This window comes from Nansenia antarctica, assembly GCF_963989245.1.
Source record: "Nansenia antarctica genome assembly, chromosome: 1".
Lineage (NCBI taxonomy): Eukaryota > Metazoa > Chordata > Actinopteri > Argentiniformes > Microstomatidae > Nansenia > Nansenia antarctica.
Window position 1 is genome coordinate 110,811,159 of NC_137674.1, and position 14,822 is coordinate 110,825,980.

Below are 14,822 nucleotides of genomic sequence, written 5' to 3' on the forward strand. Positions count from 1 at the left end.
TGTCCCAGGAACTTTAAGAGGGGGTCAAATTGATGGACTCGGTCTCTTCCTTGTCGACCAGCAGCCATTTTTGGGTTGTTGTTACTATTTACGTTATCATTATTTCAATTCAATATTATATACTTTAATAAATCTCCTATTATTGTTATCCATGTGTCGTCTCCCTTTTTGTCACCTTGTCCTGAGCCAGGCAAGCGTAACAAATTGGGGGCTCGTCCGGGATTGAATTTGGTGAGAGCAATATTCTCTCCCTTTTCATAGTTGATATTCGGGATTGGATTGTTGGATTTGTCCAACTCTATATTGGGAGACCCGCATGGTTATTGTTTATAGTTATTGGGTTTTGGTTGGATTGGATGTAATGTATTGTTTAGTATATTTGGTACGTTGGTTTGGGTGCTGGTGACGAGGGGGAGCTGGCCGTCCGACTGTGCTGACAAGGACGTAACTCTTGGTATTGGCTGTGATCTTCGGCTGGAGTTTGGTGAGTGCTGTGTTCTATGCAAAGCAGAGAAGGATAGGTAGGGCGGGTGGTTTAGATACCATCAGAGCTATACGTGAACCCCCGTGCTAGGAGTAGAAGCGCTTAACGCTTGTTTATTGTTTTCGTTTGTTATTTTTGGTGTGTTGAACGCGGGGGCGCCACCAGGCATTTGCTTGGTGGAAGAGTTGCATGTGAACGCACTGAAGACTAGCTGAGTGGTTAGTCAGTCATTACTGAGTTAGATGCGGGGCAGCTCTTACGAAGTATGTTAGTTACTTTTCTGTTTTGTATGTGTGCACAGTTACTCGCTTTAAATGGGCTGAAGATTATGGCTGATATGGGAGTAGTTTATAGGAGGAGTTTGTAATAGGAGGGGAGATTCCCGTTTGTTAGGGTTGGTTAATATTGGTTATTTGATTATATTGAGTTATGGATGTTTTTGAGGAGTTTGTGGCAGCTCCGTCGGTCGATGGATTGTTACAGTTAACGAAGGAACAACTGTGGAAGGTTGTGGAACATTATGAGGTTAAGCTTGAGGTGGTGAAAGGCCGAGCAAAGAAACAGGACGTAGTGGAGGCTTTACAGACTACGTTAATTAATAGGGGCATACTAAAGGGTAAATTGTCTGTCCCTAAAATATCCGTTGGGGTTGCATCTGGGTCCACTGAGTTAACATTTGATCAACAGAAGGAATTGTTAGCATTACAGATGGAATCACAGACGCGAGAGCGTGAATTTCAGATGCAAGAGCGTGAATTTCAGACGCGAGAGCAGACGCGAGAGCGTGAGTTTCAGGCACAAGAGCGTGCGAGGGACAGGGAATTGGAGTTGGATAAATTAGCTCTTGAACGGGAGCGCCTTAGGTTGATTGCTGAGGGAAAGTTATCTGACGGTGGAGGTGGCGATTCGAGTAATTCAAAGAGGGATAATATGTCTGTCATGGTTAGACTGTTGCCAAAGTTTAATGAAAAAGATCCTGATGTATTCTTTTCACTGTTTGAGAGTGTTGCCGACGATAGGGACTGGTCTACTTCAGACCGCACCGCATTACTACAGAGTGTGCTTATTGGCCGAGCTCAGGAAGCTTATATTGCTCTTAATGGTAGAGAGAGGAAAGATTATGATACAGTTAAGGCCGCTATCCTTAGGGCTTATGAACTTGTTCCTGAAGCTTACAGACAGCGGTTTAGAAAATGGAAGAAACATGACAAACAAACTCATGTTGAGGTTGTAAGAGAACTAACCAGCCATTTCAATCGTTGGTGCGTGGCGGTAGAGGTGAATACTCTGGAGGATCTGGCAAATTTGATTATTCTGGAACAGTTTAAAACCATTGTCCCTGATCGCATTGCCACTTACGTTAACGAACACAAGGTGAAAACAGCAGGTCAAGCCGCGGTGTTGGCAGATGAATTTGTACTGACTAATAAGAGTCAGTTTGGTGAACATCGTTTTCGTAGCGAGGGGAGCCGTAGACAAAATCCGACCGTGACTAACCTATTGGTAAATCGTGCTAAATTCCCAAACGGAGGTCCTGGCTATTCTGTCCCTTTTTCAAGGTCGGAGCATGGCGGTCAGAGTAGAGTAGATCCTAACTCGACATGCAATTATTGCCTTGGGAAGGGTCACTGGAAACAGGAGTGTCCTGTCCTAAAAGGAAAGAAAACCTACAGTGGGAAGGGGGGCTCTGTTAGACCGTTGGCACTTGCAGTGCATGCTTGTGGGGCAGCAGTAAGAGTGTCTGGGGTTGCCGAGAGGTCTCCCTTTAAACCAGGGGTGATGGCATCCTCAGTATCCAGCCCACCTGCGGCTACTGAGTTGGCGGGGGCACTACAGGGCTCTGCTTCCATACAGATTAGCGAGGAGGATCCTGATTTTGGCCCGTTTATTACTACAGGTTTCGTTTCTCTGGTGGGAAGCCCACAGAAAGTGCCTGTCCAGATACTTCGTGATACAGGGGCTTCAGAATCTTTTATATTGGAATCGGTTTTGACATTCTCTCAGGAGTCAAGTGTGGGGACCAGCGTTTTGATTAGAGGGATGGGGATGCAGACTTTGTCTGTCCCCTTGCATGAAATTGAGCTTTGCTCTGATCTGGTCCAGGGGGTAGTGACCATTGGTGTTCGACCCTCTCTGCCTGTGGTGGGTGTGGCAGTCATTTTAGGAAATAACCTGGCTGGAGGAAGAGTGTGGAGTGATGTGCCCCCACCTCTGGTAGTTAGTTCTGGGTTTACACGACCAACAGGACCCGACCTTAGTGTGAAGGAGTTTCCTGAGGTTTTTACTGCCTGCGCCATGACTCGTGCTATGAGTTGCATGGACCCTAAAATTGATGATGGTAAAGAGTCTGATAAGTTCACTCCTGACAATTCTGTTTTTCAGTTTCCTGATCTGCCGCCGTCTTTGTCTCGGAGTGAGTTGATTTTAGCCCAACAGGAGGATCCTGAGCTGAAGCTGCTGCTCAGTGGGATTCAGCCTAAGGATGAGCTGGAGAGCTCTGAAAGTGGTTGTTTTCTCTTGGAGGATGTGTTGGTTCGTCAATGGCTTCCTCATAATGATTGTTCTGTGAGTGACCCAGTTTTCCAAGCAAAATTTACTGGTCCCTACTCTGTTGTACGACAGGTGTCCGAACGGAATTATTTGATCGATACTCCTAACCGTAGAAAGTCTACACAACTTTGTCACCTGAGCTTATCAAAATGTTATTATTCTCGTTCACCTAGGTCCGGAGTAGATACGGTCTTGGAGGTGAAGCCGGTTGTGTTGACCACAGTGAACGAGGGGTCTCCATCTCCATCCACTCCTGTGGTGGCAGCAGGGTGGGAGGAGGATGTGAGTGGGCCTGGAGTTTGGTTATGGTTTGGTTATGGTTTGGTTATGGTTTGGTTACTGTTTGGTTACTGTTTGGGTTCTGTTTGGCACTGGTTTGGGCTCTGCAGCACTTTGATGTTATGTGGGAGGGGGGTCCCATCCAGTGGTCGTTTGTTAAGATCATAACCCCCTGACCTTTTTGCATTCTTTGCAGAGTCCGAGCCAGCGCCTTTCCAGGTGAATCAATGCTGCCGGTCTAGAACTCTTGTCTCTAATCTCTCTTTCTCTTGCTCCTCCCTCCTTAAATAGAGCTTTTCCAGGTACCAGGAATTGCTGGAGGGTGGGCAGGTTGTAGGGGAGGTTGGGATTTGACGTTTAGGCTGTGTGGCAGAGATCACCGTTTTTTGTTGCCATAAACTATTGTTATTATTTGTATTATTTGTAATCTGGGAAACAAATTAGCAGAGACCTTTTTAGTAGGCCTCTGTTTTAAGGGGGGGGATGTGACGATCCACACTGGTACCACCAGTGGGCGCCAAACATCTATTGTCTTGTTGACCCTCTCTCTTGGTTCCTGATGGGCACAGGTGAAGGTGATCATCCTGATTGTCCCAGGAACTTTAAGAGGGGGTCAAATTGATGGACTCGGTCTCTTCCTTGTCGACCAGCAGCCATTTTTGGGTTGTTGTTACTATTTACGTTATCATTATTTCAATTCAATATTATATACTTTAATAAATCTCCTATTATTGTTATCCATGTGTCGTCTCCCTTTTTGTCACCTTGTCCTGAGCCAGGCAAGCGTAACACACACATACACACATACACACATACACACTAGCAGTGTTTCCTCCAGGAATTTTTACAATGGTGGCGGGTAGCGCTGACCGCGCGCGCGATTTTTTCGCGTGCACGCGCGCTCAAAACAACGACGTAATTTCAGCCAAAACTCGAGGATGGCCCAAAAAAATAAAATGTTTTCCTGTACTTCTCCCGTGTGTCTCTTATTGTCTGTGTCTGCATGTTTTCCAGCATGTAATTCCGTTGTCAATAAAAAAATCGTCTCCCACGACTCTTTCCGGACACGTTGGAATTTTTACCGTAACCCCCGGAGAACCAAAGTTATTAAGCCGCAAAGGGTGCCTCATTTACCGCTGCTGGAGGAAAGTACCGCTTACCGCTGACAGCGGGGAGAGGAAATATTTCTACCCGGGAATTCGCTCCTTGCTGTGTCCACGGTGATAGGAGTGGAGGATCGACTCCATTCAAAAACTTTTCGATTCCATGGCTTGTCCTCTTTCCGGACACATTGGAATTTTTACCGTAACCCCCGGAGAACCAAAGTTATTAAGCCGCAAAGGGTGCCTCATTTACCGCTGCTGGAGGAAAGTACCGCTTACCGCTGACAGCGGGGAGAGGAAATATTTCTACCCGGGAATTCGCTCCTTGCTGTGTCCACGGTGATAGGAGTGGAGGATCGTAGTTTGTAGACTAGACGCAGCCTAGATGTATTCGACCAATCACAAAACAGTTTTGCAAGCGCGTCGCTTCGCGCTTGTGGGTGTGTCTAGCGCTGTGATTTTTTTTTGGTTTTTTGAGAAATCTGAATGGTGGCGGAGGAAATTCCATCGTGGCGGCCCGCCACGATGAAATGCATGTAGAGGAAACACTGACTAGGGATGTCCCGATCCCATTTTTTCACTACCGATACCGATACCGATAGCTGGGCTTCAGGTATCTGCGATACCGATATCAATCCGATATTAGTATTTATTGTTTTACTCCTGAATAATAACAAATACTTCCCCAGTATATAGTCCACAACAACAGCTATTAAAGACTGCCAGCCTTTATTCAAGCAACAAAAACAGTACTCTGCAGTACTCAGTGACCAACTGGTTTAAAGTTAAAACAATTTAAACTGCAGCATTCAGCATTGTAGAAAAAAAAAGAGTTACTGTCTGATTTCTAGTTTTAGTGCCTTCATGTTTTTATTCTATTTATCTTCTCTTACAAATGGCAAATCAATTATAGCACCCTTTTTAAAAGTGTAGCCTAGTGACGCTGCTGGTGAGACCAGAAATCAGTCGCAGAATCAAAGGGGTGTCAACAATATCTGCTTTTCGTTTTTTTCATAACAGGCAGAAGTTTTAAAGTACCACTCGATATAATATACAAGCTAGCTGTTAGCAGCGTTTTTAGCAGTCACCATTCTTGAGCAAAACATTGATACAAACAAACATTCAAATACTCGTGTCGTCTTGAATTTTTTGCCGATTTCAATGTATGACGCATCATTTGAAAGCTTACCATCTGTAGTTTCAGACTATGTAGACAACCGAAAAATTACGTAAGCAAATGGTTTATGATTTCACCAGCTGGCATCATGACATTGTCAGACTCATTACACACAGGTAGCTACTAGCCAACTCTCATGCCCGTGACCACTGACTACTACTGTTGTCATCACGTGAGTGACACGCCCCAGACCAGATCGCTGCCTATTTTTTTTCTGGTGCGATCTGCGATCCAGCATTCAGGACCAATATCGCGGCGATATGCGATATCAATATCGGATCGGGACATCCCTAATACACACACATATACACACACACACACACACACACACTACTGGACCTGACCACACACACACACACACACACACACACACTACTGAACCTGACCACACACATACCGGTACATACTCACTCACTCACACACACACACACACACACACACACACACACACACAGCAGGGTGTGGGGGTCGTACCCTGGGGGCTCTGCCTCGCTTGGTGTCGTGGGGGTCAGACTGGAGCTTCTCCACCAGCGGGATGGCGAAGGCCAACGTCTTTCCTGTTCCTGTTCTGGCTTGGCCAATCACATCCTTCCCCTCGTAGACGGAGTTGAAGGTCTTCACCTGGATGTCAAACAGGTAGCTCACGCCTCGGGCTGGGGGGGAGGGGGGGGTAGAATTAAGAGGTCATTAAAAAAGAAAAGGTGTAATGTAATGCGTCCCCTGTGGCCAAGGGATGAACTGCACCATGTTCCCAGTTAACACTCTACAGATGGGTAACTCAAGTCTGGTCCATGCCAGCCTCATGGAGCCCCCTGGTGGCTGATCTGGGTAGTTACCTTGCAGGATCTTGATGGTGTTGGGAGAGATTCTGAAGTTAGAGAAGGCGCCATCTTTCTGTTCCTGCGTCTCCTGGAAGAAAAGAACAGATGCTTTAGATTTAAGCTCTCTAACAGAGCTGCTCTTACCCTCTAATAGAGCTTCTATCTTACCCTCTATAAGAGTTTCTATCTACCCTCTAACAGAGCTTCTATCTATTCTATAAGTGCTACATCAACACACGCTAACAATGTTACTAATATTGTGTAAAAAATAACAAACTACATTTCCCTTCCACGGCAGAGCGATGGGGGGGGGCATCTTAACAAGGAGAACATGATGAGTGATGAAGAGAGACACTCACGCTGTCCTTCTCTGTGTCAGCGTCCACGCTGGACTGGGAAGGGGACTGGGCAGGGGTCTGAGAGGGGGTCTGAGAGGGGGTCTGGGAGGGGGTCTGGGAGGGGGTCTGGGAGGGGGTGGTGGCTGTGGAATGTCCGTTAGTCTGAGGTAATTTTTCTTTCTTCTTTTTCTTCTTTTTCTGTGGAGACAGCAGATCACAGCACAACAACACACCCGTTAAACCAAGGAAGGACACTGTGTTCAAATGTAACAGTACCGTGGCCTGGGGTGGTCCAGTGGTCTGGTACCACGTATGCCCATGTCAGTATGGGTTCTAATACCCTGTCCTCATTACTTTGTCTTTCGTCTCTATCTTTATCCAATAAAAACAGAAAAAACACTTCAAATAAAAACCTTTAAACAACGAGGTGGTTAGTTACCTCAGGACTGTTGTTGTTGTCGTTGTCGTCGTCGTTGTTGTTGTTGTCGACTGTCGGGGTCCCGTTGGTGTCAGCAGGTGCGTCCATCTTCTTCTCCTTCTTCTCCTTCTTCTTCTTCTTGGGCGCGGGAGGCTCACACTCTGCTTCCTCTTCAACCTTCATCTTCTTCACCTTCTTTCCATCCTTGTTCTTCTCCTTTATTTTCTATAAATAAAGGGACTTGTTACTTTAAGGTGAACTACCTGCTGGTGTGTTTTGAACGTCCTAAATGTTATGGACATCAGTAATACACACACCTCATTAACACACACGAAGGCACACGGGCACTCTTCACATCTAAGAGCGGTGTTATAGTTATTTATGTAGTAAATAGTAATGTTGTTGCTCGAGAGTGGATGAAACAAGAACATACACAGTGATTGAGCGGCGAGCATAAAGGCTGCTTGACTCTACGATACAAAATGCTGCTTTGTCAGCAGACAGCAGCTAGATACACTGTTATTATATATAGATACACTGTTATTGAGTTTGTCTAAAGCTGGCCAGCTGTCATGAGTCACAACCACGTCATCAGGCTGCGACCACAGCAGAGCTAACAGGCTGTGGCCAGACACGGCAGGTGAATAGGGTCGAAATTGTATCTAATAGATCTCACCATGAAACTTCCCCAGTTAATCACTTACATTAAGACAATATTTTTTTGTATTACAACTTTTCTGAAATGTTATGTTTAAATGTGCAAATGGGCGCAAATATGCGCTAATGTGCATAACATTCAAGAACAGAAATCTGAACATTGGATAAAGCCAGGTTAAAAATTACAGTTTCATCTCGTTGACATATTAGAGTCAACGGTGTTTACATGGGCGATTTCGGATATCTCTTTTTATCACTCCATAAATCAGAAAATACTGTCAACAGCCATAACAAGTCATAACAATTTCGCCATTTTCGCGATGTTTTTAGGAATAACATGTGACATAAATCAGGCTATAACCCCTCTGAGTCTGTACAAACCTTCAGAATACAGATAGGAATAAAACTGCAACGTTTAGTGTAATGTAAGTGCTACTGGAATGGAGATTTCTGTCTCAGTGTGAAGACAAACAACATGACGTCATCGCCGTGCGTCGCAGAGCAGCAACACGTGTTCGGGAGACACGTGACGCGGATGTACCAACGCATGTGCGCTGATGTTACTGATGTTACATAACGGGACGATCTTTAACAAAAACACATCTGTATCTAGCCGATCGACATTTAAATGGCGTTTTTAACAAGATAGCGACATCTAGCTACCAGTCATTCACCAAGCTACTAACTAGTCATATGATGTGTGTTTCCTCTGGTTAAAGCTGCTCTGCGACACAGAGAGAGAGAGGCATGACGGCATGACTCGTGGCCAGAGACAGACAGAGGAGGTTTAATTCAGCTAAAAACACAACTGTTCATGAGTGTAATTTGACTTACTTTCGGTGCCTTGCCCCCCGCGCTGGTGTCCAAACTGTCTTCCATGGTGATCTCCTCCTGTGTTGTTACTTTGGATGGCATCTCTCCCGGGTGGCTCCGGTGGTAAGGGTTAGGGTGGCTGACGCGAACGGGACGCGTGTAGAAAGGACCGGCAGAGACGCAGAGCGGCGCGACGCCTAGAGCCGCTCACATAGAAATACATAAACATAGAGAGGTGCTCCAATACTAAACTCGTCGGGTCTCCTTTACTTTTATTTGTATAGCACTTGTCAAGACAGAAGAAGCATATATAATATGTATTATCTATGGTGAGATGCATAGATATCCATACTATATATATCCATATATTATATGTATCCATACTATATATATATATATATATATATACATAGTTATTAGTATTGATATCTATCAAATCAAATCAAATTTCAAATCAAATTGTATTTGTATGGCGCATTTCTTACAAGATGCAACTCAATGCGCTTCACACAATTAACATTTTCAGTCAATCAATCAATCAATACTGACAGAGCCGCGAGCAGGCAAAAGTAAAAACCTGTACACTATGTAGCCAGGAAAATTCCCTTGCAGCCCTCTACACATAGAGTGACTACTAACCAGTTTGCCTACCAGCACCCAGCGGTGGACCCCCACACCCCCCCCCCGCCGGGGGAGCCCCCGCCGCCCCACGCACCCAGCCCGCCCCACCACCAACACACCCGGCTCAGCCAAGCAAGCACAGACCAAAGAGGCCCCGCACAAGGACGGCCAAGCAGGTGCCCCGGCGGCGGAACAGACCAGGCACACGGGGCAGCCGGGGGCCCCCAAGGGGAGGCCAAGGACCACCGGCACAAAGCAAGCAAGCAAGGGCGAAAAACCTGTACACCATGTATCCAGGAAAAGTTCCTTGCATATTATCGGCGTACACACTGTCCATAAATGTAGTGTTATATCTGCATTGTTCTGCATCCAGCATGGGCACAGGTCCTGCCAAAAGAGAATCTTAAGCACAGTTATGATGCAACAACACAATAAAGATGACAGCAATACAACCTGATGGTGGTCCTGGTACACCCTTGTACCGGTTCCAGTACTGCTCTAGGTGCTACTGGGAGCTGACAGTGCCTCATCAGCACCCGGGTCCTTTTTCCTGTCAACACAAATCTCAAAACACGAGTATGGTGTAATGGCCTAGTGATCCTAGTTCGATAATGTCCAATGTCTCCCTTAGTAGCAAAAGGCGACATTGAATAAGTAGGTTTTGAGGTCTCGCTTAAAAATGTCCTGAGTTTTCGACAACCTCAGGCCCTCAGGTAGGGTGTTCCACAATCTAGGAGCATATATGCTAAAAGCTGATCCTCCAAATCTCTTTGTCCTAGCCTCTGGCAATATATAAGTTCCGTGCCACTAGACCTTAGGGGTCTAGCTGGTGTGTATCTTATGAGCATGTCCACCATGTAATTGGGCACATCACAGTGGAGTGATTTATAGACTAGTAAAAGGATCTTAAAGTCTATTCTATAACTGACAGGGAGCCAGTGTAGTGATCTCAAGACAGGTGTGATGTGAGCTCTTCGTTTGGTCCTAGTAAGGACCTCATGCACCTCACCATAGATAATATATATGTGTATATATACTATTAATATAGTATGGATATGATATCTATGCACCTCACTGCTGGAACAATCTGCAGAGAAGGTTTCTGTTGGTTGGTTTAGGATTAGGGTTAGGGTTAGGCTCTGGTGCCTCGGGTTCAAGTTTGAGGACCGCTTTGTTGAAAAACGTGTTGTTCTCGATTGCGTTTTATTAGGTTGTAATTGAGTATATTTGTGTTTTATGTATTGCTGTAAGTTACTGTGTCTGCAGGGCTGCCTTGTAACAGACACCTTGGTCTCAATGGGACTCCCTGCTAATATAAGGTTGCAATAATATTTTAGAAATAATACACATTATCGGACAAGATATTTTATTTGTTCTACCCCTGAAGGTTGCATGTGTACATTTCAGTCGCTCTTCCGTGTCGTTGGTTTATAAGAATTACGACCAGCTTTACTGTTCTACATCTTCTGTTTCTATGTGTGTGACGGCAAGCCGTAGGAGTCATAGGAAGTTGGTTGCACAAGTTCGCGTTGTGTTTTTTCGGTCCTTTTTCCTCTCACCTGAACTGAACTCATCTGAACTCCTCTGTTTTCTGTGATGTTCTAACAGGACTGGGGTGCCAGACAGTTGTTGTGTTCATGTCTAAAATACAGCATTAAACATTATAATCATACTATTTTCATTCACTCAAGGCAAGATATGAATGGAAATTGAATTATTTATTTATTTTAATGATTAACTTAACTTTTTAAAAACCTTAACGGAAAACGTTAACGTCAGCGTCTTTGAGTCCCTGAAAAGCGTTTTATAAATATAATGAAGAATTGTTACTATTATTATTAAAACAATGGGCTGTTTTCACATCATTGAATTTGACATTAACTGGAATGTAGAACGCCAAGCCTTGGCTAAAAGAATATTACTGAAATGTCACAATGTTAAGTGCCATATATTCATACGTATAGAGTAACGCCCAATTTATACTTCTGCGTTTTTTTGTTATGCTTGTTGTAAAGAAAATGTCTATAATGCATTGAAATGACATTAAACTAAGATAATACGATGGTTATCATAATTTTTCAAATCTTTATTAATAATAATTACAGGAAAAGTAAATGACATTTCTGTCATGGCTTCCATGACTTCCTTTCGTGACGCTACCAAGCGGACCAATCACAGTTCTTATAGATAACTTGACATTAAATATGTCTATCATAAATATCATTTAAACCCAACGAATATTTATTGTACATTTTCTATGATTAATGTATTATATACATGTATTATAATGATAATTATGATATTTATGTATTTATACATCGAAGTATATGACATTAATTGTATTTTGGTGTATCACTTAGGCTGTGTTTATTACAGTGTTTTAAACCCTCTGACACACACACACACACACACACACACACACACACACACACACACACACACACACACACACACACACACACACAACTCAGATTCTACTCAGACACACCCACAACATGCACGCTTCTGTCTCGGCCACTGCGGGGCAGTGTTGTCTCTACTCGGCCCAGGGGCTGGGACGGGTGCTGTCCACGATGCTGAGTCTCACCACAGGTGCCAGTCTAGAGAGGGCTGAGCCATAGCACAGGTCACAGTCTAGAGAGGGCTGAGCCATAGCACAGGTCACAGTCTAGAGAGGGCTGCCACAGTGTGTGGTGTACTTGTCAACCCTGGCCTCCATGTATTTATGTGAAAGATGTCAACAGTGTTTCCCTTCACCCTGACAGGTCACTTTACACTCACCACTGAAGGCTATGTGGGGGGCTGATAAAGGTGGTCACCCTCCCCTGTCACCTCTTCCCTGAGACCAGTGCTGTTGCCATGACGATGAGGAATGGCCCGGTGACAGAGGGGGGGGGGGGCTGGGAGGGCAGAGTGAGTCTGATCACCCAGGAGCTGGACATGTCCCTGAGGCTGAGAGACTACAGGGGGTCAGGTGGGGGAGTGGACATCTGTCAGGTCATCCATGGAGGACAGGAGGAGGAGGCTGCTGTGTATTTAGAGTACATAGGTAGGTGTTGTACAGCTACTGTACATGATTATAAACACATGAACCATCCCTGAACGTCGTATCTCTTCAGGTTACACCTTAACTGCTCCTCCTGAGACATCTACTACCCCCCCTTGTACTGTTTCTCCAGTGTCTATCACAGAGACTGCCAATGGCCCCGGGCCTGAGCTACATTACTCTTCCTGCTACAACTAGTGAACTGTTGATTCACTTGTTTAGCAAAATGTATCGATTGTAAGTCGCTTTTGAATAAGGCGTCTGCTAAATGCCAAAAATGTAAATGTACCTGCTCAATCTACCCCACCAACAACAACAACAACAACAACAACAACAACAACAACAACAACAACAACATTGTCCTTATCCTTTACCTTCTGACACATATTTTGGTGTTCCTGTTCCCCTGTGTTGTGTTGCAGTGGGAGGAGAGACCTCAGACACAGACCCCACACTGCCACTGAGGAGGAGACACAGCATGGAGTTGATTCCTCCTAGTAGTCAGTGACTACGGCCCTCATAACACGTTCACTGTTCCTGATATTCTCTATGTACTTTTGAACAGATTCAACATTTATAATTGAGAACACATTCTAAATTCTTTCGCCAATTATGTCATTGATGTTGTTGCAACATTTTGCAAACTACCCCGTCATGTTTTCTGTCTGGTCAATCTACCCCGTCATGTTTTCCGTCTGGTCAATCTACCCCGTCATGTTTTCAACCTGGTCAATCTACCCCATCATGTTTTCAACCTGGTCAATCTACCCCGTCATGTTTTCAACCTGGTCAATCTACCCCGTCATGTTTTCTGTCTGGTCAATCTACCCCGTCATGTTTTCCACCTGGTCAATCTACCCCGTCATGTTTTCCGTCTGGTCAATCTACCCCGTCATGTTTTCAACCTGGTCAATCTACCCCATCATGTTTTCAACCTGGTCAATCTACCCCGTCATGTTTTCTGTCTGGTCAATCTACCCCGTCATGTTTTCTACCTGGTCAATCTACCCCGTCATGTTTTCTGTCTGGTCAATCTACCCCGTCATGTTTTCTGTCTGGTCAATCTACCCCGTCATGTTTTCTACCTGGTCAATCTACCCCGTCATGTTTTCTATCTGGTCAATCTAACCCATCATGTGTTCTGTCTGGTCAATCTACCCCGTCATGTTTTCTACCTGGTCAATCTACCCCGTCATGTTTTCTGTCTGGTCAATCTACCCCATCATTTTTTCTACCTGGTCAATCTAACCCATCAACAACAACAACATTGTGTAGATATGTTGATATGTTTACGATGATTGTGTTGTATCTCATTGTGTTTTGTCCAATATCATTGTCAGATTTATTTTATCCTTTAACTTCTGACACATACCCCAACGTTGTTCCTGTTCCCCTGTGTTGTGTTGCAGTGGGGGGAGAGACCTCAGACACAGACCCCACACTGCCCCTGAGGAGGAGACAGAGCATGGACGGGTGTCGTCCTAATAGTAAGTAGCTGCTGCTCTCTGAAACATTACTGATCCTGACATTTCACACTATGCTTTTCAGAATCCTGACATTCCACACTATGCTTTTCAGAATCCTGACATTCCACACTATGCTTTTCAGAACACACTCCAAGTGATAGAATCCTTCAATACCCACAATGTATTACCAATATTCTTGTCAGCGTTTGTAATATATCTCCCTGATTAAAGAGTACATCCTGTATATATTCCCAGCGTGTGTTCTGACCGTTGTCCTGTGTTGTGTTGCAGTGGGAGGAGAGAGCAGCGGGCCAGACTCCCCAGTGTCTCCCAGTGTGTCTGAGCTGAGACTGGTGCTGCTGGGGGGGACGGGGGCTGGGAGGAGGGCAGCAGGAAACACCATCCTGGGCAGAGAGGAGTTTGGGGCCCAGGCCAGCCCCTCTGCAGTGACCCAGAGGAGTAAGAGGAGAGAGGGGGACGTGTGTGGGAGACGGCTGGTGCTGGTGGACAAGACTGGTCCTACCAGTGGAGCCCTCTAAGGGGGAGGAGAGAGGGGCGCTGGAGAGAATGGAGGACATGTTTGGGGAGGGTTGAGAGACAGACAGGGGAGATGGAGAGACTGAGACACAGTCTAACAGAGCTCAATGACGCTCACTTCATTTTGGAGGAGAGACTGGTCAGAGAGGGGAGGGTTCAAAGGGTTCTGATCGGAGGATTGGGCTGGGTCAGGAGGAACTCATCAAGTTGGCTTCTCCACAATCTGACATGATTCCCCAACACAGACAATGATCTCAAATACACAGTCCATAATGCTGAGTGACTGGATATGGAGGGGAGGACAGGAGGGGACATGGGGGAGGAGAGGGAGGAGGGGACCAGAAGGAGGAGGGAGGAGAGGGAGCAGGGGACCAGGGGGAGGGTGGAGCTAGGTGGGAGAATCACCATTTGATCACATTCGCTCCGTTGTACAAAGTAGAGAAACAAGTTGGGCTGTAAACTTAGTGGATTATTGTATGATGTATTACTGTAATTCAACCTACTGATGTCTG

At 45.3% G+C, this 14,822-nt stretch overlaps 1 protein-coding gene across 1 annotated transcript in view; it reads right to left on the reverse strand.

Annotated features, from left to right (window-relative positions):
• The window catches only part of ddx21 (DEAD (Asp-Glu-Ala-Asp) box helicase 21), a 20,604-nt gene extending 11,810 nt beyond the window's left edge, over positions 1–8,794 (reverse strand). Inside the window, exons 1-5 of the mRNA XM_080536540.1 lie at positions 8,662–8,794; positions 7,192–7,395; positions 6,774–6,950; positions 6,430–6,502; positions 6,068–6,246 (exon numbers count right to left, since the gene is read on the reverse strand). Of these exons, the coding sequence (XP_080392666.1) occupies positions 6,068–6,246; positions 6,430–6,502; positions 6,774–6,950; positions 7,192–7,395; positions 8,662–8,742 (714 nt within the window). The 5' untranslated portion in view covers positions 8,743–8,794. The remainder of the gene's footprint in view (positions 1–6,067; positions 6,247–6,429; positions 6,503–6,773; positions 6,951–7,191; positions 7,396–8,661) is intronic.
• Between the last annotated feature and the right edge of the window lie 6,028 nt (positions 8,795–14,822).